Source organism: Branchiostoma floridae, unplaced genomic scaffold (assembly GCF_000003815.2).
Source record: "Branchiostoma floridae strain S238N-H82 unplaced genomic scaffold, Bfl_VNyyK Sc7u5tJ_1456, whole genome shotgun sequence".
NCBI lineage: Eukaryota > Metazoa > Chordata > Leptocardii > Amphioxiformes > Branchiostomatidae > Branchiostoma > Branchiostoma floridae.
This window is the reverse complement of record NW_023365722.1, coordinates 60431-85212: the sequence shown is the minus strand read 5'-3', so window position 1 is coordinate 85212 and position 24782 is coordinate 60431. Positions and strand designations below refer to the sequence as shown.

The 24782-nt window shown below is 39.2% G+C and overlaps 3 protein-coding genes across 5 annotated transcripts; 1 reads left to right on the top strand and 2 right to left on the bottom strand.

Moving 5' to 3' along the window:
* Window positions 1-3019: 3019 nt before the first annotated feature.
* LOC118407749 lies at window positions 3020-7761 on the bottom strand. Its single transcript, XM_035808266.1, has 4 exons — window positions 7432-7761; window positions 5337-5515; window positions 4920-5039; window positions 3020-4002 (listed from the first exon to the last, which is right to left on the bottom strand). Exons 1-4 carry the CDS (start codon window positions 7729-7731, stop codon window positions 3618-3620), a joined length of 984 nt encoding a protein of 327 aa, XP_035664159.1. The 5' UTR covers window positions 7732-7761; the 3' UTR covers window positions 3020-3617.
* A 2251-nt stretch (window positions 7762-10012) lies between these two features.
* On the bottom strand, window positions 10013-24615 carry LOC118407757 (migration and invasion enhancer 1-like). Of its 2 annotated transcripts, XM_035808276.1 has the most exons (5): window positions 24560-24615; window positions 23861-23958; window positions 23014-23090; window positions 11473-11573; window positions 10013-10890 (listed from the first exon to the last, which is right to left on the bottom strand). In XM_035808276.1, exons 1-5 carry the CDS (start codon window positions 24607-24609, stop codon window positions 10875-10877), a joined length of 342 nt encoding a protein of 113 aa, XP_035664169.1. In that variant the 5' UTR covers window positions 24610-24615; the 3' UTR covers window positions 10013-10874. The 2 variants fall into 2 exon arrangements, with proteins under 2 accessions (XP_035664169.1, XP_035664170.1); XM_035808277.1 differs by lacking the exon at window positions 11473-11573 and having other exon boundaries at window positions 10023-10890.
* Window positions 11589-20424, top strand: LOC118407756. 2 transcript variants are annotated; one of them, XM_035808275.1, is made up of 6 exons: window positions 11589-12089; window positions 14761-14897; window positions 15480-15725; window positions 18018-18135; window positions 18521-19292; window positions 20063-20424. In XM_035808275.1, exons 2-6 carry the CDS (start codon window positions 14790-14792, stop codon window positions 20208-20210), a joined length of 1392 nt encoding a protein of 463 aa, XP_035664168.1. In that variant the 5' UTR covers window positions 11589-12089; window positions 14761-14789; the 3' UTR covers window positions 20211-20424. The 2 variants fall into 2 exon arrangements, with proteins under 2 accessions (XP_035664168.1, XP_035664167.1); XM_035808274.1 differs by lacking the exon at window positions 11589-12089 and having other exon boundaries at window positions 14539-14897.
* Window positions 24616-24782: the final 167 nt, after the last annotated feature.

Sequence of the window (24782 nt, the reverse complement as noted above, 5' to 3'; positions counted from 1 at the left end):
CATATCCGAACTAATTGTTAATATCAAAGGAAACTCTAACCATAACATGGTAACCTTACCAGAAAGCAGCATTCCCCATGAAACAGCTCCCAGTTTCCCCCTACCTGTTGTCATTGGGTCTGTCTTCGCCTCTTTAGCTGGGCTTATCCTGATCGGTACCGTCATTCTTACTGCCTGGTACAAGAGGAGGTCAAGACATCCTCCTTTAGGAGTAAATCCCGATGTTGTTGGTAGCAAAACAAACGAAACAGTTTCTGTAACGGCCATTGTGAATGATCACCAGTATGAAGACATTGACAATGAGAAAATTGGGCAGGGCCAGTCTCAGGCCATCACTGGGTCTAACACAATAACAAATACTAAAATTACCAACGTTCATGGCCAGATAGGGCATTGCCAGTCCGAGAATCAAACTCTAAAAGTTGAAAATCCATCACATGATAACGTGCTGGCTGCCTCAAATCCTATGTACGCAGGTGTGGGAACACCAACAGATGACAAAACATCTACAGTGATAGGCAATAGTAACGATCATGATCAGAATGAGCAGAATCATTTTAATGACATCAGCGAATCACAGGATGCTAGTAATATGTCTTACGGCACAGGGTCAATTGTCTCACAGCCGAATTCTCTGTACAAAGTGGTTGGGCAGTTTCAGGCCGTCACTGAATCCAAAATCTACACTAAATCTACAGTTAGTGACCAGTGATGGTCAGACAGAGCAGAAACAGTCAATTGCCAATCCTTAGATGCTAGAAATACAATGTATAGTGCAGGGCCGAATACCTCGCGGATGAAATCTCTATTCTAAAATATTCTAAACAAATTTCCAAAGGGATACCATTCGGAGGACATGAGGACTAATAAGTGATCAAGAGATCGTTAAGCGACTTTACATATCACAAATGAACATGTGCATAAAAGACCCTCAAACAATTTGTTCAATGTTTGAACATTCAATGATGTCGCTTCTGTGAAAGGACTAAACATCTAAAGGTCCAGAGAAACAAGTTAAAGTAAAGATCCACCAAACCCTTCATGCTTATTTTCGAATAACAGATCAGAATAGAATTACAAGGCTTGAAAACTATGTTACTAACACCGAAAAGTCGGGGATCCGGAAAGCTCCTTTGTCTTGATTTTAGAGACGTTATATTAAAAAATGTCAACTGTCATAGCGTTTATATTACAGAGTGTTTGTTACTTTTGTCACTTCAAGTTTATAGAAAAAACTGTCAGCAGAGAGTAAACAGAAATTTGAGCGCAAAACATGATTTCGTTGATTATCGACAAGGCTTGGAAACTATGCTGGTAACACCGAAAATTCGGGGACCCGGAAAGCTTTGTCTTGACTTCAAACGTTATATTCAAAACTTTCAACTGTCATAGCGTTATTATTACAAAGTGTGCGTTACTTTTGTCACTTGAAGTTTATAGAAGAAACCGTCAACAGGGAGTAAAAAGAAATTTGAGTGCTATAAATTAGAAGGAACCAACTATATCCATGAAGTTTGTAGAAGACTTTTCTTCTATATATTGTTTTTTCTTTTTCTTCATTTCAATGTTTTACATGTACATCTGATTCAACATTATCATTTCTTAGAATCCGATCTAAAGTATTAAAAATCAAATTGGCATAGCTTATAAGTAATGAGCATGAGTCGCATGTGATACAATCGTGCTACATGTAGTAACTAATAATTTCCAAGGAAGGCAAATCAGTACGTATACTTACCTGTAACATGGAGCTATAACCTAAGTCTTATGGCAGTAAAAAGGGAATTTTAGGTTGGGTGAAATGTACCTAGTAAGCTGTTGTTCTAAGCACATCTAGTTTGTGAGTTGTGAAGTGGCATCTTAAAATTGTTTTTGTATCTATCGATATAGTAATTACGTATATATTTCCATCTACCAATTCACACTGTTTTGCCCTTACTAATTATTGCAAACGCCAAGAACAGTGTATGTTTACTATGAAAAGTAAGTTCGAAAACCTAGAGCACAGAGCAGCATACAATATGCTACCAACCGGCTTCATTTTAAAAGAGCCATTATAATTATTGTTGTATTTCAAAATGAATATGATATGTGACATATTCACAAGCACTATTAGCTCAAGCTTCACATATACTGGTATTTTAACAATTGTGTAATACTATTCCTGTAACTGTAACTATAACTAAACTTTGTGCTGAAATTTGACTTGGAGGTTTTGGATGGTTCTTGGATGCTACGAAGGATTGTAGACCTTCAAGGGTATACAGCCATATACAAGGGGTTGAACGACCTCACGAAAAAGGCTCCACGGACAAAGCAGAAAGTGTAAAAGTGTCTTAAGCTTTGATGGACAATAACATTATTATTGGACATATAGTTGCTAATAAAAGTGAAATTATCAAAACTATATTTGTAATGAAATGATTTTCACTGGTGATGGGAGGCGCAGCATAGGCAATACATAATGACGTATACTTTTAAAAGACTCTTACAGTGACAGAAATGACCCAAGCTATCGAAAAAGAAGCACACACTAAATCGATATGTGTTTTGTACCATGCATGAGTAATAATTCATGTTATTAGATTTATTACAATAACTAGAACACATCCGATAGACGAGACAAATCTTCCATTATAGAGGTATATTTTGACAATCATACACATTTGTAACATGCAGGACAATTGGTATCTATAGGGGAGGGAAGCTGACCCCGGCCATATAGTATATGTACAAAACACGGACTCCAGTAAACCGACCCACAGATGTAAAAAAATGTAGACAATTTAATTTTATCTATTTCATTGAGATTGCAGACAATGTAATTCATGGCAAACCCAGGCAACTTAGCTGATATATTGGGTGCCAACACATACATACATTTACACTTCGCCATTGCCATCTGAACAGTTGGCATAACGGAATAGCAAACCAGTTGTAGATAGTGTTGCACGTTGAGAGTATGATTTTTTTGTCAGATGTAACATCGTCTCGCTACAAAGTAATTTCGATTGTCAATTTCGGCGCTTTGGTACTAGTTAAAGTAAGGAATCCACGCTTGAAGTTTGCAAATGATGAAAAAACGTTTGTGATGTAATTATAATACTGTACTTCACTGTCAACTTGTCAGCACATCGAGTATACAACTCATTTCACTTTGTAGAATGCTGGAATAGCCCACAATGTATCTTTTGGTGTGCAATAAATTTTCGTGACCTCAAAATATGCCAAAGATATTGACATTAATGACAGTTCTATGGCTTCATAAAAGACCTCAATGAAAATAATAGATAATGTTAGACATTACACAGTAATATAAAATACATGTACATGTATAATGTTACACAGTAATATCTCAGTATAAAACAACACATTAATAGCACAGCAGTACTTCACAGTAATGTCAGATTATAATCATAACACAGTAAAATAGCAGTATATATTACACAGTAATAACCTATGTGATCTTTTGCCCCTTCTTTACTATATGGTGACAAGAGTCTGGTCTAACCAGGGTATCATTTCTCTTATTTGTCTTGAACGGACGAAGAGGAAGAATCGGTGCAAAAACAATATGTTTTCCCTCCGTTAAGCGAAACACGATCATTCCAACATCCTCAGTCGGCTGTTGCCATGGCGCCTAAGAACTTTTTCCTCATCTCTTCCGTGGCGCTGACGTGTTTCGCATTGTTCACCGTCGGGATGTGGCTCTTATTCAACCTGTCCAGTGCTCTCTTTTTCATCTCGTTCATACTTTCTTTGTTACCCTCTGTGTTTTTACTCTTCTGTTCGAACGCTCTCTCTAGCTGCGTCCTCATGGCTCGCTCCTTGTTCCTCTCTAGCGTGATTTCTTCTTTCTCGCTGATGACGTGGGCCATGCGCCGCACGGCTTCGTGGTACGCCTTGTCGGTCATGTAGCGCTTCTTAGTGAGGACCTCTTTCTCTCGGATGAGGAACTGCATCCGCTCTTCCATCTGGGTCCTTTTCCTCATTTCGTCTTGTCTGTGATAAGACAGTAAAACGGTAAAAGATAAAGATGATATAGAAATTCTCGCTGTTTTTATTATTCCATTGTCACATTACAGTTTTCCTGGCAAAAAAAGTTTTGAACTGGATTTAAAAATTTACATTGTAGACGAACTTTTACTGCATGATTATGCCAAATAGAGGTTCATTTAGTTCATGAAGGTAGACGACTAAAATGTTAGAATGAGTAATCATAGCAATGGTGAGACTCGACGCAGCTGACATCAATCATTCTAATTATTGACATTAAAAGTTCGAATAGTTTGATACAATATTGCTAGCGGTGTCCTGCAAAACAAAGAAAAATGTGAGCATTGGTATACCCTACATTGACTCCTCTAGAACAACGAATATGTAGATACTGCAATCTAGATAAGTTAGAAGACGAACATCATTTTGTAGTAGAATGTAGTTTGTACAAGAAAGAGAGAGCTGAACTTTACAGACTAATAGAATCAGTGTTCCCCCACTTCATACATCTAAGTAAAATAGACAAATTTATATTCCATATGAATCTAGACAAACCATTACTTATAAAGCATATCTGTTCTTACATTTTCAATATCACAAAGAAACGAGAAGAAGCCGAATGTACGCAGTAGAATACGATCCTTAAGTAGTGTAGATTCATTATATCAATGTATCATGTTGTATCATTTATTGTGACCTGTACTGAACCCAGTGGGTATGAATGTACAATTAAGGTCTTCATTCATTCATTCATTTATAAAGAAACATCCCATCACTCTAAAACACGTTGTAGATGTGTTTTGGGGGCGTTACCACTGATCTTCATATCAGGGAACATTAAAAAAAGAATAGCGAGTCAATCATGAAACAACAAAAACGTCGTACACAAAAACGTCTTAACCCGAATCACATAAACGTCTTACCTGAACCTTTCTGCATTCTCTGCCTGTTTAAGAGCCTCTAGCGCCAGTTTCTTGGAGTTATCGCAGTCGTCTACCAGCCGTTTATTCACATTCCGCAGCTTCGCCATGTCGTCCTGCAGTCTGCAACGAAAACGATAGAGGGTGTCATTGACACTTCGGTGAACGATGCATTGTCTCATGATCATTCTGCATTCTGCATTTAAATCGATAGTCGGCGCTTTTGACACGTCGTGCGGCAGAGACGTTTACTTTCGAACTTTACTTTCATAGCAACAATACCAGATCTTTTCGTCGATATATTTAAGCAATTAAAGTGTTTTTTTCTGTAATTTTCTTTGCATTCTATGACCTCCTTTGATTTTGGAGTTTCTGATTTCGAGTTTCAATAAAACAAAGATTGCAGTTAGAGTGACTAACTTGGCCATGTTTCTGCCATGTTTGATCTTCTCTGCCTTCATCTTCCTGTCCATGGCGACGTTAGCTTTCTGAAGATCCTCACACTCCTTAGATTTCAGCACGAGCCGTTCCTGGATCTGAGCAAGGCGCTCAGAGGACTTGTGGTCCTTCGATACGGACTCGTCCTTAAGGGCTTGGACCTACAAGGGTTAAAGGTTCAAATATCTTGTGGCACAATGTGATATGATCATGTAATGGTCAAGGATTGAATACATGAGTTGCGGTATTTGACCTTGAGGTATTTGATTACGCTCTCGTATTCAGTTAGAGATTGGTCTTACAAGGGTTAAAATAAAAACATCATGTGAGGGTGGATAAGACATGGATGAATATTGGAAGGAACGAAGGAAACAGAGTACGAACATTGAAAAGAGCAGGAAAGAAATGAAAGAAAGAATAAAAGACGAATGAATGAATGAAAAAATAAATGGATGATGAATGAATGGATAATAAAATGGATGGATGGTTCAATAGTTGGATGGATGAATAAAATGACTGATTGGATAATGAATAAAAAATTAATGAATGGAAGACTGAATAGATAGATGGATGAACAAATTAGTCAACTAATTGATTAATAATCAATTTGATTAATCCGTTGAAGAATCAGTTGATAACCAGTATACGGAAATGAAATGATAAATGGCCTACTTAACCTATGCATGGATGAGTCCAAACTTTTTTCTTTCTTTTGAAACGCATTGAATAACGTAGATGTGATCCATGTAATAGTCAAGGCGGTGTGACCTGACTTACAAAGAGTGGCGTTACATGTATAGCGTCACCTATATAACAATACCTACCAGTCTACCAAGTCCTGTGTTCCCTCATAAATACCTGCTATGTAGGTTTTTAGGTTACCGGGTGACGTGCCACAAAATACAGCCATCTAATTACCGCTTTCTAAATATAGCCGCCGCCCAAGAATGCCGCATTAAGACTAATAGCTTTCCAATCTTCAAACTGAGCACTTTATTGAACCCTTCTGTTAGTATTACTTCTTCAAACCTTCACCAAAAGGTTGTGTGTTCGTTCAAGAATTTTTGAAAACAGAATATTCCTCGTAGTATACGTGTAAGAAATTATAGTTTCTGATGTTATGCTGTTTTGTTCTTTTTTTTTCAATACACTTTAGCAGCCTTTGAATACTTATACTAGCATTGGCGACACTATGGTATCCAGGAAACCGCGTTCTGTTAATCACCAAGAACACAGAACTACAAGAGGTCAGCAAAAGTGCACTTAAGCTCGGCGAAAACACTGAAAACAATCCTGTCCAACCTCTGGTGCAGTAGAATAATCCATTTCTTTGGTAAACGTCATGTATTTTGGTTTCTAACCATTTTACGACAGGTAAATGTCGTTTCGTGTTGTAAGTTCAAACATAGGTCGGAAGCTGAATAGGCCCATACAAAAATTAACAAGAGTCAACAGAAAGGAAACGAGTTTGGTGACAAACACTGCAACGCTAGCGGACAACCTTAGCATCGACTGACTCCCCTGGCCAATTTTACAATTTTTTGCCGAATTCTACGATCCCCGCACCCAGTAGGAAGGCCTGGTGGAGGCTAGCTATACCAAACCGCTAAAGGTCCCAAATCGAATCATTTCGAGGTCTCGTCATTTGATATCAAGACAATCTCCCCCAGGCATTCTCCACTTGCCGTCTTAAAAGATAAAAAGACACCGCTGAGACATTCACATACGCACACAAAGGCGAAAACGTTATATCATTCTTAGCGAACTCAGGGTTAACATCCTGCAAATGATAAGATAACACGAATATCTCTATCACTCGTTTGGCTGAATCCAAAACATCCGAATTCCTCTAGATCCGTAAGGCCATGTTCATTCAATGACATCCTCTGGGAAAAAAAAGTATTTCAAAAATAAAATCTTTTTCCAGAAACATGTTACCTTCATTATAAAACCTTGACATCAGTATTTGTGGTAAGGTTGGTTGAACAAAAAATGACTAAACACAGAGGCGAAACACCGACATATCTTCTCTCTCTTCTTACAACCAAAGTCCTCTTTCTGAAATATAATCCCCTACCTTTGCCAAGGCGTTGTCTCTTTCCTTCTGCAGTCTGTTCTTCTCTTGTAAGATCCTGCTGCACTTCAGTTCAGACTCTCGGAGAGACTTCTTACTCTCTCCCATGGTCTCCTTCAAGTCTTGGTACAATCCCCGACACTCCTGTTCCGTAGATTCGCACCATTCTTCCAGCTCCAGGTGCGTTAGGGAACTAGAAATACTGGTGTCCGCTGCAATTGGAGTTTCTAGCGTAGCTCCCATGTTTGTGGCCACGAAGGTGTCGGAACGAATTAGGACACTCGGTTCTCTTGTTGAAGTCATCTTGTTGTTGTTGTTGTTGTGGCGAGGTTTAGTTTAATCGATGATTCTTGGATCAGAGTACTTCCCGTTTTTGATCTACAAAATCAAAACTGGGGTTATGAGGAAGTTTGTCCAGTCTCATCGTCAAATGTGTACTGTTCAAATTGTCAACTGACTACGTAAATTGATTTTTCTTCTAGTGATAGGCAATTCTAGCTGAAATGAAGGACTAAAGTAGATCGCTTTAAACATTTGAGAGGATCTAAGCTGGTTAGAATTTGTAAATAGAATGAAACATTTCAAAGGGTAGTTAGTTTAAATGGAAAAGATTCAGAATAATGGGAAACTTTAACCCTCATCCGACCGGTACATTTTTACGACGAATCTGACCGTATGGGGTCATTTTTGACCCCATTTTGTTTTGCTCATAGACATATTTCTGCTGGCTTATTTTGTCATTTCTATGTATTTACTGTTTCACTAATCTATGAAAAATATTTTGACAAGTTTTGGTGTCAGTAGTTATTACTCATTATCATAATTTATGCAGAAAATGAGGAGAAACCACATTTACTCTGAAAATCTACCATACTCAACTTACTTAAACAATGTTTTATCTTATCAATTTCTAAACAATAATTGTGATGATGCAATAGTACTGATAGCATAATAACGTTATTTAACAAGAAAAAATACAATATTGGTGAAAAGTAACGAATTTATTACTTAATTATGCACCATATTCCGCCATCTAGAGACATACATACAATAACTCTTGTCTATTTTCCCGCAAAGATCATTCTTGTAGGTTCCTTCTGCACATTCTGTCCATATAGTTTTTTTAATTAATTAGAAACATTCTCACTTTCATTAGCATAGGTAATTAGTGTGAATTATCATAATTTATGCAGAACGTCGAAAAACTGTGTTTTACAGTAAAATACTAAATTTCTTTCAAAATATTCGGTGTTTACTCATCAAAGCAACTATAACTTGTTGCTGTAATAGCAATGATGAGGAATGCCTGTTATTTTATTGAAATGTCTTGATATTTATGTAATTAATGATTCATAATTGGCTGGGGTCATTTTTGACCCCACCGAACAAGACACAGACTTTCAAGTATAGCTTATACAATAATGGGCAAAACTCGGTGAAAAATTGGTAGATGTTGTAAGACATGTAAACAAACAAATTCTTGGAAGGAATTTTTTCTCTGATGAAAAATGTTACCATGGCAGATTAAAATATACGCCTGGGGTCAAAAATGACCCCATACGGTCGGATGAGGGTTAAGAAAAAACGCCGTAAAATAACTGTAGGATTGTATTGTTTTCTTACTCGAGCACGAAGAAGAGATGTTCCTTGAGCCTACCGTAAGGTGTCTTCTGCTCTTGGCTTGACTTGAGGATATTCAGAATCTTTTATTAGTCAAAAAACATTTATCGCACACACACTTAAGATGTTGCAGAATGACGCCTGTAGGCTAAGCCATTGGTACATCCAAAGAACAGCCCGCTTACCAAAACTATTCCACAAAACATGTCTTGTCTGAGCTTACAGTTTATAGAAAAAGCTTACAGGACAAACGTTTTTAAGACGAAGTTCTCATAGGAATAGTAAAAGTAGCTACCTTCTTGAGAAATCCCGAGCCAAACCACCTGAGTCTGCTACCTCCTTCCTGATACACAACAAATGGCGGGAACCGATCAGAAACACGTTGCCTAGCAACGCAGACAACATCCTGCCCACACATTACTTTTATCACCCGCCATTGAAAAGTTTTACAGCCCTGGTTGCCACGTGACGTACAATACGCGCTCCTGTGTGTTAAAAGATTCGGGCGATAAACTGCGTGAGTTCTAAAAGCCCCTAACTTCACGGTGTTTGTTTAGCACAGTCAGGCGACCCATTAGTTGCCCCCCTCCCCATCTATCAATGCTAATTATTCCAGTTGTTGCATAGCAACGACTAACATTTTGACCCTTATGTAGCTATCAGCCATTCACTGCGAGTGGTAGATTGGTATAAAAATCGTAGCCCATGTTCATACTAACATCAGTCACAATGTTTCACAAGAATCTTAGTTAACATGTTCTCAATACCAAAAAAAAAATCGAAAAAAAAAGTTTAACAAACATGCAAACCTGAACAACTACTTGTAGCATGACTTCCTAGTTTTACAGTAAAAATAAACAGAGGCATTGAAATTAAAATTGTGTACTAGGGGATTACGAAACCAATTAATCAAAACAATCATCTCTTCAGGCAAACTCAAGATATAGATATTTAAGACAAAACATTTGTCAGACATTGTGCATTTATTCAGAATGAAGTTTTTGGATTTGATACATAGCCTATAACAATATTTGTTTTGGGTTGAAGAGTTGATAACACGCACATTATTTTCTTTTACATGTATGTATCTGAATGTACTAATTTGACAACATGACAATTTCTATTACAAGTGACATTGAAATACCTTTACCATTGTGCGCATGAGTGTGACATTTGGAGCTTCTTTTAAACACAAGCAGTTGCTGCTTAAAAAATACCACACACTTCAATCAATCAAATCGTCAATCAAAACAGTGGGTCACATCATTTATGACTATACATTTCAGATCTTTGACGTCTTTGTGCTTTATTTTGTAGAGGTCTGACAATGTATTTCATGTGAACATGTACAAATCCCTGAAAATGCTCAAAAATCTTTTTATTAACTTCCTTTCGTCACATCCCTCTTATGTCATCAAGACAAAGTCTATAAACTTTTAAACTTTCTCCATCATTACAGAGGTTTGTAAGGAAACAAAGTCAAGTCAAGATAGAAAAGCTTCATTCAAAAGGTTCAGGCAAGGTCTCATTGGTCCATCTGTATCTATCAGCACTCTGGTTGGTCGATCACATGCCACTCCTGATTGGCTGCCAAGATGATGAGATGTAGTCTGATTGGTCGAGGCATACTCTCAAGTGGCTCCATATTGGCTGGGTGATGAGCCGACACCTGATTGGTTGAGACACACCCTCAAGTGGCTTCCTATTGGCTGTGGGATGAGATGACATGACAGAGCTGCTCAGTGATTGGCTGAGTTACAGAATGGTACACCAAGGGAACTGGATGTTGGTAACCTGCTCCACCTTTTCTCCCTCCTTGTAGTTGCTTAACGCCTCAAGAATCTGGAGTAACACAGAATACAAAAAAAAAAAAAGAATTTAATCATTGTGACAAAAAAAGGATTTTACTAATGATGCTAGCTTTGAGGAAGAACAGTCATTAGAAATTTTGGTATTATTACAAGACCAGGAAGAATGGAAAAAAATGAAACAAAGAAAGCCAAAGTGTGATGTGGCAAGCCCCCCAAAAAAGTGGGCTCACTATACTTCTAAAGAGACCATGCTAAAGTGTAGGGGTAAGAAACCTACCCTGAAACAACCCAATTACAAGTTGAAATCCATCTACGTTCGCATTCACAATACGGTTTTGCCGCAAACCACGTAAACTACCTCTTAGACGTGGTTTGCATTTACAATGCGTTTCGGAGAAAATGTAAGAGGTTTGGGAGCGTTCACACTCACACTTTAAAGATTGAATTGTTCTGAGACATTTTTAACCAATTTAATTATCGAAGCATTTTTTTTTTTTAGTATGAAAAGGGAATAGAGAACACCCCCCGAAATGCTATTGTTTTCCAGTGCAGACAACATACAAGAGGCCTCCCTGGGGTCCTTGCACATGCATCCCACAGCACAACAACATACCTAGAAAGGACCATCCTTAACCCCTGAAGGACCCTAGCTGCATCAGTAGTCTGGGGTCTGACTGGGGGAACTTGTTTTAACCCTGCGATAGCCTGCATTACCTACAGGGCAGAAAAGCGCAGCTACAAACATTGAGAACTAGATGCTTCAGAATCTGTAAAGCATTAAGAAATAGCTACATGTACATTGTGCATGTAGGTGTGCTCCTTTATTTGTCCAGTATCAAGATTTCCAGGGTTTCAGCTGGGGCCCCTTGAGCAACATGGCCCATAAATTGAATCCACCTTTGTTGCTATACCTTAAGGGGCCCTTCTACATGTATAGCCCTGTTGTACTCTGGCTAATAAATCCAGGCAAAAGTGAGCCCCCAATATCACCTCACCTCACCTAGTCCCATCCTCATCAGGAGGGTCAGGGACTATGGTTGTCTCCAGCACAAGCCCCCAATATAATGCTAACTTAAATATTTCCCCAAACTGTTCTTAAGATTTCATCAACCCATCCCCCAGGGCTTTTCAGATTTCTTAAACCGGATGGTTTGCTTTTACCCTCTCTATTGTGGCTGTTTATGCCGAGGCGTCAACCGTCACATGTACGAAAGCAGGGCATATCTGCAGGTAAGACTATAAGAGTGAACTTCAAGTGATCACCCCTTGTATCCCTATCAAATTGCTACAGGTATTGGGTCTTTACGAATCCTCTATAAACAAAATACTTGGTATGTGACAGATTCTTGGGTTAAACTGTTGGTAAGCATAGTAACATTGGACAACTTGACCAATTGCATACAAACACCACTGTAACAGCAGTGTTCAAAGCCCAAGGCCATACCAAGGAGGTTGATACTGACCACAGTTGTTTTTTGGCCTTGGGCAGCTTTCTATAGGTGACGTCCCCACTTTCTGCTATGCGCTTGCATGTATGGCTTGAGCCCAGTTTGAATTTTCTAACCAAATGCTTTGCTATTTAAACCTGGTGACAGGCCAGCCTTTGTAACATGTATTTAATTGTAAGAAATGTAATGCTTTAAAGCATTCTAGCTAGTGCATGTTAGCGTAACGGGCCACTATGCTATAATTTGTGACCACCACGCTAAAATGAGGACAACTTGATGCTAATTTTCAACTAGCGTAGTGGTACTTTGCTTTCATTTACTACAGGATCAGATACATAAAAAATCCTTCAAATTGCATGTGATGGCTAAATTTCAATATTTCCTATGCATATTCTTAACAATGGGACTCATGGGAGAAAGAGGCTGTCAAAAATCACCTACCTGACTTTTAGAACATGAAAAACTCACATTGGCAAGGTTTTTCGACCTCTGAAGAGTAATTTAACGACAAAAAACGGAAAAAATTTACGGCGGAATTATATTATACGCCATCAAAACATAGGTGGGAGACCTTTTCACCCCCTTTCACTGCATGTAAACAACACCAAAACACCTAACTTCTAAGGCCTACTGCAACCACAAATATCACTAAAAATCTGTTTTTTCAACACAATATAGAAGCTACAACCCTTGCCTATAACATGCACCCCCAAAATCCAAACATATCCCAAGAAAAACAATTTTACAGCCACTTTTCCCAAGCCTACCTAAGCATTCTGAGGGGACTAAAACTGGGTCATCTGCGCAAGTCCGGAAATACTGAAATTTGCCCTGTCACCCCCCTGAACTTGAGAATTGACAAATTTCAATCATCTCGCATGATGCGGGTAAGAGTTGTCAAACATTATCCCAAGTTTCAAAGCTTTCTGACCAAGAATGCTCCCAGGGGAGTAGATCTCATGGCAGGTGTCAGAGGACTTTCCTCAAGGCTTTGGCAGTGGTCTGAGGCATTTGATAGGCGCCATAGCATTCACCAAAAAGTGACACAAACTGAAGAAAAAGTTAAAAGCTGATCTTTCTAGCTTAAGGAGAGTAGTCTCTAACCATTTACACACCTAAAGCTGTATTGAAAAGCGCTCAGGTTACACTTTGAAGCATTTTATGAGAGTGCATAATGCATTGTCAATAAAAGGTACAGAAAGTAAGAAATCAGCCCCCAAAACACTAAAATGGCAGAATTTCTTAAGAAATTTCAGTCAGTTGAGTCAGGTAAATCCTTTCTATTGCCCACATTACCAATTTGGGGGAACACATTAGCCCCCAAGGATATATAAGCCCCCAAGGGCACACCTACACCCCCCCCCCCCATTCTGTGCACTCCCAGTATCTGCTCCAAAGTGTGGTTGAACAGCATTTAGATACAAATTTTGGTGTCTAAATTGATGGAGAGTAGTCTCCTTGTGACAGGGTGAGCAGATTTTACCATTTTCCCCTGTTTGTGTCACTTTTTGCTAAGCAAAATGAAGTCTAATCAAAGCCACAAACCTTACCACAGGCCTCCTGACACCTGTGCTCCCTGGGGACCAATCCTAGGGGTAGGGTCTCCGTGAAGTCTTTGAAACTTGTGACGATGCTTGACAACCCTTCCCGCATCACTTGGAGTGTCTTGACACCTGCCAATTTTGAACTAGAATACCCTACCGAAAGCATGCAGGCTAAATTTCAATAATTCCTATGCATATTCTTAACAATGGGACTCATGGGAGAAAGAGGCTGTCAAAAATCACCTACCTGACTTTTAGAACATGAAAAACTCACATTGGCAAGGTTGTCCGACCTCTGAAGAGTAATTTAACGACAAAAAAGGGGAAAAATTTACGGCGGAATTATATTATACGCCATCAAAACATAGGTGGGAGACCTTTTCACCCCCTTTCACTGCATGTAAACAACACCAAAACACCTAACTTCTAAGGCCTACTGCAACCACAAATATCACTAAAAATCTATTTTTTCAACACAATATAGAAGCTACAACCCTTGCCTATAAGATGCACCCCCAAAATCCAAACATATCCCAAGAAAAACAATTTTACAGCCACTTTTCCCAAGCCTACCTAAGCATTCTGAGGGGACTAAAACTGGGTCATCTGCGCAAGTCCGGAAATACTGAAATTTGCCCTGATGTTACATTTGTAACAGAGTGCCAACTTTTTACTATACATTTCCAAAATCTCACCATGGAAGGGCCAAGACCCCCCTTCCACACCACCCTCCTGATTGGTCATTTCGCTACCATGCCATTACAATTATGCTAAAATAAAATCCTGCTAAAACACTGCTTTACCTGTAAACAAAGTAAAGAGTGTATGCCATTGGACTATGGCATGTTGGTGTTGTCACTGCATTACGTTGCATTGTGTTACCTTGGCTAATAAAATGGGAAATTTAAGTTTCAGGAGAAGGGCTGCTGTAGACGACCATGGATGTATTCACGGTGACCGGAGCCATCGCAGCTCTAAGTGCAGTGTTTGTTGTTGTATACTTTATGGTCTCTCAACGTACTTCCAAAACCTCATCTTGGCCCAAGGTTAGTTATTTTATCCTTCTCATGAGTAGTTTTCCAACCTGGGTGTGACACAAGTAAAATATTACATGGCGTATTCCATAGCACCCATTCCGTACTGTCCTACAGCCTAGCAACCTTTGGGTGATCCGACCCGTGGTCAGACTGGTACCACGGGTGATACGGAATACACCGTGTTGTATTCTATATTTCCACGTAACATCAGCAAGGATCAAAGATCGTCATAAGTACAGTTCACTAGGTACCGCCACCTTCTGATGAACTTTGACTCTGTGCTGAAGTCGCCCAATTGCAAAAATCATGCGACATCGGAGAAAGTTCGTCAGAAGTCAGTAACACACCCTTCTGACAAACTTTGACCCAGTACTGATGTCACACATGCAAAAAAATCATGTGTACGTAAACTACATTGTACGTATACAGCACTGATAGTTGAAGACGACCGAGGTTTGGTGGAAAATTCCAGTGAGTGAAATTTCTTGAGTTGAAGAACATTATAATTACAAATATTATGTAATTTACCAAATGAATCCAGATTAACTTTGATGATGGTATCAGACATAATATTTCTTGTTTGCGTTGCAGACAAAGCAGTCTCTGGCTTACACGCGGCCTGTCATACCAGATACAGGAAGACGCTACATGTTAGACTCTTCCCTCAACAACTTCATTCCAGTGGGAGGAGCTACAACGGTCCACGACGTGGCACGATTCTTTGCTCAACACGGGAATAAGTTTTCAATTTTCAGTATAGACTGGGAACAAGAGGTGGTGGTGTTCACTCGACCCGTAGACGGCACAGATCTGAAAAAGCATCCGTTCTTCTGTGAGGTAAGCATCAGTTGGCGCTTGGTTGTTTAAGTTAACGCACAAATGTTAACTAAAGGTTATAATGGTCAAGGTGTGGCTGAGCAAATTTCAAAGCACTCTGACTACTACTACTAGTAGTACAGTCAAACCTGCTTAAGACGACCACTGGAGGGACTGGACAGACGTGGTCGTTTTGGACAGGTGGTTGGTTTGAAGAGTATCAACTCACAACATGCCCGAGACATGCATGTAGTTTTTAATACTTTCTGGTTAATAGAATTTTCATCAATCAGTGACTGTTACTAAACTTAAAGGTAACTACACGTAACTCCAAATTTTCTCGACCTAGTTCTCGCAACTCTTGCGAGAACTAGGTCACTCCGAGATCAAGATGGACTGATAGCCATTGAAAATTTGGAGGTATGTGTTGTTATCTTTTAAATAACAGTCACTGATTGATGAAAATTCTATGAACTGTGTACGTACGTGACTAATGAATCTCTTCAACAATGAATACTTTCCACTTTTTGTACGACAAAATTTCCTCCCATCAGTAGACTCCTCCATTGCACCCAAATGACCCACCCATGTGCGTCCGCCCAATCTTTATTCTCTTCGCCAAGAAGAGTATGAGATTGCTTGACTTGGGTCTGTATGTAGGTCAACAGCATATAACTCGAGAAATTGTGGATGGAACTTTGTGATTTTTGGTAGGTGTGTAGCAGTTGTCGAAAGGAATGCCAAGTTTGAAAACGGTTTACCTGGCGTTTTCCTACGGTACTGCAGCGAGCTTGGTATGTTTTTTGCGGTTTGTTTTTGGCAGCATAAGTCAAAATCTAGCTGGGCGATTTTCACGAAACTTGGTAGGTGTGTAGCGGTTTTGGAGAGGAAGGTCAAGTGCGAAAATGGTTTACCTGGCTCTTACCTATGGTGCTGTAGCGGGATTTGTATGTAAGTGCGTTTGTCTGTAAGCAAGATAACTCGAGAACCCTTGAATGGATCCTGATTATATTTGTTAGGTGGATTGGGGTTAGGAAAACGAAGGTCAAGTTCGATAATGGGCACCCTAGTGTCTGCCTAAGGTACTGCAGCAAAACTTTTAATTTTGGCACTTCGTGTTCTGGACATGCTGTGGTCATGATTTTTGAGTAGTAGATAGCCCTTGAAACAGAGAGTAAGTGCTGTGAGTTTGGACCCCCTAGCGGCTTTTTGGGAACTGCAGGCACCGATTTCCGTTCAAACTTTGGACGAGGATAACTTGAGAACGTGTAAACAGATCATCAGGATTTTCGGTATGTAGATAGAATGAGTGATGACTTATACAATGTAATACTAATTATGCAAATCAGTAGCTTATTTGCATAATTAATGAGGAAAGTTCATAAATCCATGCCAACAGCATATAACTCAAGAAGCTGTGTATGGATTTTCATGATATTTAGTATTTAAGTAGCGGCTGCGGAAAAGAAGGTTGTGTTCGAATATAGTTGACGTAGCATTTTCCGTTAGGACGGTAGTGGGCCGAGTGTGTGCGTCCTTTTGTTTGTGGAATGCATAACTCGAGAAGCCTTGAAAAAATCCTGATGATATTTGGTAGGTGGGTAGGGGTCAGGAAAACGAAGATAAATTATGATTGTGGGCCCCCTAGCGGCTTCCTAAGGTACTGCAGCAAAACTTATTAACAGAAATAAACTGTGCTCTATATATCTCATTTTGACCTATATCTATGGACACAGCTGTTATACAGATGGTTTGCTGGAGGACGCCCTTACACTGGGGACAAAGTCTAAATTGACAAGCATGAAATTCTGATTGACCAGGGATGCTACCAGGTCATCTGTCAGGTCACAGTCTGGTTTTGGTAATGTTTGTGTGTTTGCATGTGAGGAACACAGTTCATGCAGTCATTTGCTATTTAGTAATACATGAATAAGACCTTAAAGTCTTAAATAAAGGCATGATTATTTGGCGAAGAGATGGGTTCGTTGAACTCTAGTTTTGAATATAACATTGACGCAAACTGGTCAATTTTGGCACATAATCACTCTAGTTATCATCGAAAATCGAATGATACCTCAAACTTGAAAATGATGTGGTGATTTGTTCCTGTGCAGTCCCAATGTTTGGTGGTCGTGTTGGCCAGGTGGTCGTCTTAAAAAGGTCGCTCAATGCTTACGTCAAAGGGGAAAATTTTTGGGACCGAGAAAAAGCGGTCAAAATGACCAGGTGGTCAGCTTGAAGGGGTGGTCGCTTGGGCAGGTTTGACTGTATTGTCATGGAGAAAATACAACATAATGATAACATTCTTTTCAGGCCCAGAAGCAAAGTGCGGCCGAGGTCCTCTGTGTTCCCTTGGAGCAGCTCCAAGACGTAGCGAACACCGTCGCTGACAAGGCTGCTCATGTGCAAGAGGTCTTCATCTTCATGACAGGTATGAAGCACCCTTGTATCCAGCGCCGTAAAGATGCCATAGGCCTAGATTTTGGGCTTATATTGCCACCTCAAGCTCAAGAAAATAAACTCCATCTGGAATTCACAGCTCTCATTTTGGCCTTGATTTGTGTTGGTCTTGATAAACTTAGATCCGCAACATTAATACTGCACCAGTTACGGACGTGACTGCTATTATGTACCAGTAGTGCCATCTAAACAGCACGCATGCAAGTTTACTATTTTGGGGGTAAAATGCTGAAAATAAGCCATCAGAAAAAACAGCTCTGATGGAAAAATTTTATTTTCAAGATTGCCACTGCAATGGTTATACCTTAAAGGGGATGAGGTAGTGATGAAAGTAAATGAAAGTGTGTCTGTTTTAGGTCGCTGTGGGACGACCCTGGTCACCCGACTTGCCGAGGCGACTTCTGTCGCACAGGCTGTCAACGAGCCATACGTGTTTACTGACATAAGCATGGGGATCCATCGACTCAAGCGGTCCTCGCAACGTGGCCATACTCAAAACTGTCCTACCATGCTGTCAAATGAGGAAACTACTGTAACCTTTCTGAGGAATGTCGTCACTTTGCTGAACCACAGCCTTGTAACGTCAGACCCAGGCCGCCGTGACGTCATCTTTTATAAGCTACAGCCTAGCGCCATCATGATGGCAGACCTGATCGCACGCACCTTCCCAACCGCCAAGACCGTCTTCATGTACAGAAATGGCCTGGAATTTTCGGAGTCGATGACACGAATCTTTTTCCAGAAGTACATGGTCTATGTGGCAATTTGGTCAATGGAGTGCCTTCGTCTGTGGAATTTGTCCGGGGAGTTGCCTGACTACATACGATGTTTCGGAGACGACCCAAAGTTCTCCACGTTGCGCCATCGCGGTTCACTTATGTTCTACATTGACACGTGGTGGGCGAGTGTGATGCAGCATGCTGCAAATCTGCAGAGCAAGCAGCCTGCGTACTTCTTCCACGCCATCATCTACTACTCGGCCCTCCTCAACGACAAAGAGAAGACGTTTGGCCTACTGATGAGGAAGCTGGGCTTGAAGTGGAACCCAGAGAACAAGGGAGAAGACACGAACAAGATGAAGAAAGCATTTGTAGAGGACAGTCAGGCAGGAACCACCCTGTCTGGGAAGTAAGGGCATAATTTTTATAACAGATGACGCACATTGTTTTTCTCTCTTTTTCGAATGTTGTGTTATCCCTGAGGTAGGTCTAGCAAAGTTATAGAGAAAAAAGTTGGGTCTTGTAGTATCACTATTAGGAACTCTCTTATTTCTTACCTTATGTTTTCACTTTTTTTGCTGAAGTTATCCTACAAATGCAGTAAAGCAAATATAAATCAAACTGGAATGGATCAGGAAATAATACTCAACATTATATTGAACTGCGCAAGCATATTATTAAGAAACAGGACAAAGGAGCACAATCTTCACTACGCAGTCATCCATCAACTGTTCAAAGCCCGTCATATTGAGGTCACTGCAGCTGCTTCAGACCAATGTGACTTACATCTACCGGTACATGTAGCTATTGTAAGCTCCTCACAATTTAGCTCCTGGGTGTCAAGAGAGACATTTCAATCTGCCAACCAATAACAATAACAATTATGATTTTAACTTTTTACCTTCGCCGAGAAGGTTATATTTTCGGTTAAGGCCTCATGTTGTGTCCCTATATGTAGGTCAACAGCATATAACTCAATAAGCTGTGTATGGATTTTGACGATATTTGCATTTGAGTAGCAGTTGCGGAAAGGAAGGCCGTGTTCGAAAATGGTTGGCATAGCCTTTTTCCGTCAGGACAGTAGTGGGCCAAATGTGTGCTTCCCTTTTTTTGTGTACAGCATAACTGGAGAAGCCTTGAATGGATCCCTGATAATATTTTTTTCTATGAATTTTTCAGACGGCGTAGCCCCGGTGAGAAGTGGGCTGCAGACGTGTCCCCCCGCTGGACAGGGCGCTGGGAACTAGACTACCTCAGGGAAGTATGTCGCCACACCGGGAACGAGATCACTGGTCCTGACTTTCTGCTGCCTGAAACAATCCTGTGACACGTCCTAACAAGAAATCTAACATCTCATACCTCAGTACATTGTTTGAAGTAACAAGAAACCCAAGATCTCATACCTTAGTACATTGTTTGTAGTAACAAGAAACCCAAGATCTCATACCTTACTACATTGTTTGTAGTAACAAGAAACCCAAGATCTCATACCTTTGTACATTGTTTGAAGTAACAAGAAACCCAAGATCTCATACTTTAGTACATTGTTTGCAGTAACAAGAAACCCAAGATCTCATACTTTAGTACATTGTTTGAAGTAACAAGAAACCCAAGATCTCATACTTTAGTACATTGTTTGTAGTAACAAGAAACCCAAGATCTCATACTTTAGTACATTGTTTGAAGTAACAAGAAACCCAAGATCTCATACCTCAGTACATTGTTTGAAGTAACAAGAAATCCAAGATCTCATACCTTAGTACATTGTTTGAAGTAACAAGAAATCCAAGATCTCATACCTCAGTACATTGTTTGAAGTAACAAGAAATCCAAGATCTCATACCTTAGTACATTGTTTGAAGTAACAAGAAATCCAAGATCTCATACCTTAGTACATTGTTTGAAGTAACAAGAAATCCAAGATCTCATACCTTAGTACATTGTTTGAAGTAACAAGAAATCCAAGATCTCATAGTCATACCTTAGTACATTGTTTGAAGTAACAAGAAATCCAAGATCTCATACCTTAGTACATTGTTTGAAGTAACAAGAAATCCAAGATCTCATACCTTAGTACATTGTTTGAAGTAACAAGAAATCCAAGATCTCATACCTTAGTACATTGTTTGTAGTAACAAGAAACCCAAGATCTCATACTTTAGTACATTGTTTGAAGTAACAAGAAACCCAAGATCTCATACCTTAGTACATTGTTTGAAGTAACAAGAAACCCAAGATCTCATACTTTAGTACATTGTTTGAAGTAACAAGAAACCCAAGATCTCATACCTTAGTACATTGTTTGTAGTAACAAGAAACCCAAGATCTCATACTTTAGTATATTGTTTGAAGTAACAAGAAACCCAAGATCTCATACCTTAGTACATTGTTTGAAGTAACAAGAAACCCAAGATCTCATACCTTAGTACATTGTTTGTAGTAACAAGAAACCCAAGATCTCATACTTTAGTACATTGTTTGAAGTAACAAGAAACCCAAGATCTCATACCTTAGTACATTGTTTGTAGTAACAAGAAACCCAAGATCTCATACTTTAGTATATTGTTTGAAGTAACAAGAAACCCAAGATCTCATACCTTAGTACATTGTTTGTATAGTAACAAGAAACCCAAGATCTCATACTTTAGTACATTGTTTGTAGTAACAAGAAACCCAAGATCTCATACCTTAGTACATTGTTTGTAGTAACAAGAAACCCAAGATCTCATACCTTAGTACATTGTTTGTAGTAACAAGAAACCCAAGATCTCATACTTTAGTACATTGTTTGAAGTAACAAGAAACCCACCCAAGATCTCATACCTTAGTATATTGTTTGAAGTAACAAGAAACCTAAGATTTCATACCTTAGTACAATGTTTGAAGTTACAAGAAACCCAAGATCTCATACCTTAGTATATTGTTTAAAGTAACAAGAAACCCAAGATCTCATAGTCATACTTTAGTACTAGTACATTGTTTGAAGTATCAAGAAACCTAAGATCTCATACCTTAGTATATTGTTTGAAGCAAGGAGGTTCTTTCTTTAACCTCCTTGTTTGAAGTAACAAGAAACCCAAGATCTCATACTTTAGTACATTGTTTGAAGTAACAAGAAATCCAAGATCTCATACCTTAGTATATTGTTTGAAGTGACAAGAAATCCAAGATCTCATACCTTAGTACATTGTTTGAAGTAACAAGAAACCCAAGATCTCATACTTTAGTACATTGTTTGAAGTAACAAGAAACCCAAGATCTCATACTTTAGTACATTGTTTGAAGTAACAAGAAACCCAAGATCTCATACTTTAGTACTAGTACATTGTTGAAGTAACAACAAACCCAAGATCTAGAACCTTAGTACATTGTTTGAAGTACTGTAAATGCACTTGGGAAATGGCGAGAAAATGAAGTGTTCGCTGTGGTTTTAAGGTCATTGTGCCATAGACTGCAGTTTCATACTATAATGGAAAAATCTATCCTTTATTCTCTCTATTCTTATCTACTGATTTTCAAAAGAATGTCGCCTTAAACAGAATAATTAAAGAGTTGATACTAGGATTTATATATCAATAAGTTGCTTATCTTATACAATATACACAGTAAGTTGCTGATCTTTTCTCAAAATATGAGTTATTCTTTCAAAGTTTGCAAGCTTTATAATTATCACAGATGATAAAGTGAAATGAATGAGAAGTGATTGCTACATCTTGCCCCTGCAGTTCCAGAGTGAGCTCCTAAATGGTATATAGGGGGCCCAACTGTCTACCACTTATTTGGAAGTTAATCCTGACATCAAAAACTATCTCAGTACTTAAGTACTACTAGTACTAATACATGTATCTCTCTAGAAAGAAATAAAAATTCAAAAACACAAGATACAAAAACCACAAGAAGCTGCAGTAACAGATTCACTCAGCCAGTCACTCAGCCAAACTGTTTTGGGAAATTGGGCAAATGTAAAATTCATGCAACATTCAAATTTCTTACATGTAGCCAAAAAAAACATCCCAAGCACCATAACACATGCTACAGGTTTATGACGTATAAGTCCAGATCAAAAATTGAACCTCTGGACCTGAACCTGAATGTAAGAAAAGATACACAGCACCAATTATAAGACTGACCTCATTTTCCTGAGGAAAACCTCCAGACTCTAGTTTGGAGAAGAGAAGTTGTCCATCCACCATGATCTCAAAGGAGCCTGCAAGGAATGGATAAGTGTGTAATATTTGAGAAAAAAGAAAATTGCCACATCTACTACATCATGCAAGAATGCCCAACGCTCGCCTGTCAGGGAACAATTAAGGGTTAATGACCCGCCTGTTCCACGGTGTCATAAGGCCTGGTTCTTTGCTATAACCACCGAATAAAACCACCGATGTAAGCGAAGGCTACCAAAACTTGCAAACTCCTGTATGACGCATAGATCGCTTGGTACGTGTGAATTCCGTTGTCGAATTTCTGAAAATTCACATTTGTTCTTTGCTCCATGCATATGTAAGGAGATTACAGATTGCATTTTGAAACCAAAATTTCCACAGAAAATATTCGAAACATTGCAGGCTTTTTAGAATACCAAAACTCATTATCAATGTTGAAAGAAGCCATTCCCCCTTGCAGTCTGTACTTATTCCCTAGATGCTCTGGCATATGTTTCGCTCCTTTTTATTGGCCAATGCCTCCATATACCTTACTTTCTTGTGTGTATCGCTACTTTTGATTGGTCAAAATAAACCGGCACTGGTGTCGTTTTGCATCCACACCGGTGCCGGTGTTGATTCATTCTGACCAATCAGAGGACCGATACACACCTGCCTGGCCTGAATCTATGTGTTACGGCGTCATAACCAATGTGGAATGGGACCTTCTGATTGGTCCACGATGTCTGGCTATATGATAATATATGATATTTGGAGAAAGATCCCTGTATATGCATTCTGTGTTTGGAAAGTTTCCTGAAGAAATACTTACTGCTTCTCCCGACAACTCCCGTCACTTCCGCTTCAGGAACAGCCGTCTTGATCTGATTGGCCAGTTCCTGATAGCGGGGGGCGTACCCTCATCCTCCGCTAGAACAAGATACATTTGTACATGTGTTAGTATTAAAGCTCATCCATTTTGGTAATTGTAACACGGTGTTTGGCCCAAGTCCTGGATTTGAGGCCCCTATAAAACAGGTCACCAATATTGCTGTACCGTTGGACATTTTCCAGGTGGCAAAACCAAAAAAGCTTCACCTTCCTTTTATGTGGCAAATTTAAAAAAAAAAAGCTGTCAAAACCGAGATTTCCTTGTTCTTGTTCTTCTGCGTTACTTGAAATGTACTCAGTGCTGAAGAAGGCTAAATGTTCGTCAGCACTGAGCTTCAAGTGCTGTAGCGCTCTTACCACTGGAAGAAAAACAGCGTCAGTAACGTTACCAAAAAAACGAGTGCTAGAACGATGTTCTGCACTGGAAAACCGAGAGATAGCTGACGAATGTTCAGTACTGGAAAACGTGCAGCTGATAAATTTTTAACACGGGAAAACGTTTGCTGAGAGGAGACACTGGGATATACGGTACGGTACATGACATCCCATTTTACCTTGTATTTTAAGCTTATTTAAAACCAAAAAATCTTGCACAATAAGTGCAGTTTGATCAAGGAAATCGGCAAAATATGCAACATACCAATATTCCACTTCTACTTTCGGCGCCATCTTTGATCTGGAATAGTTCATTGGCCTTTTATTGGGGGTGCTTAAATGTAACTATGTATCTAATACATGTTTTAGAAAATATGTTATATCTAAAAGTAAAGAAAATGTAGTTAACTATTATTTAAAACTGAAGTAATACTTATTTTGTTGAATTAATGGAAAAATTCAAACATTTATTTGCACAAATTAGTACA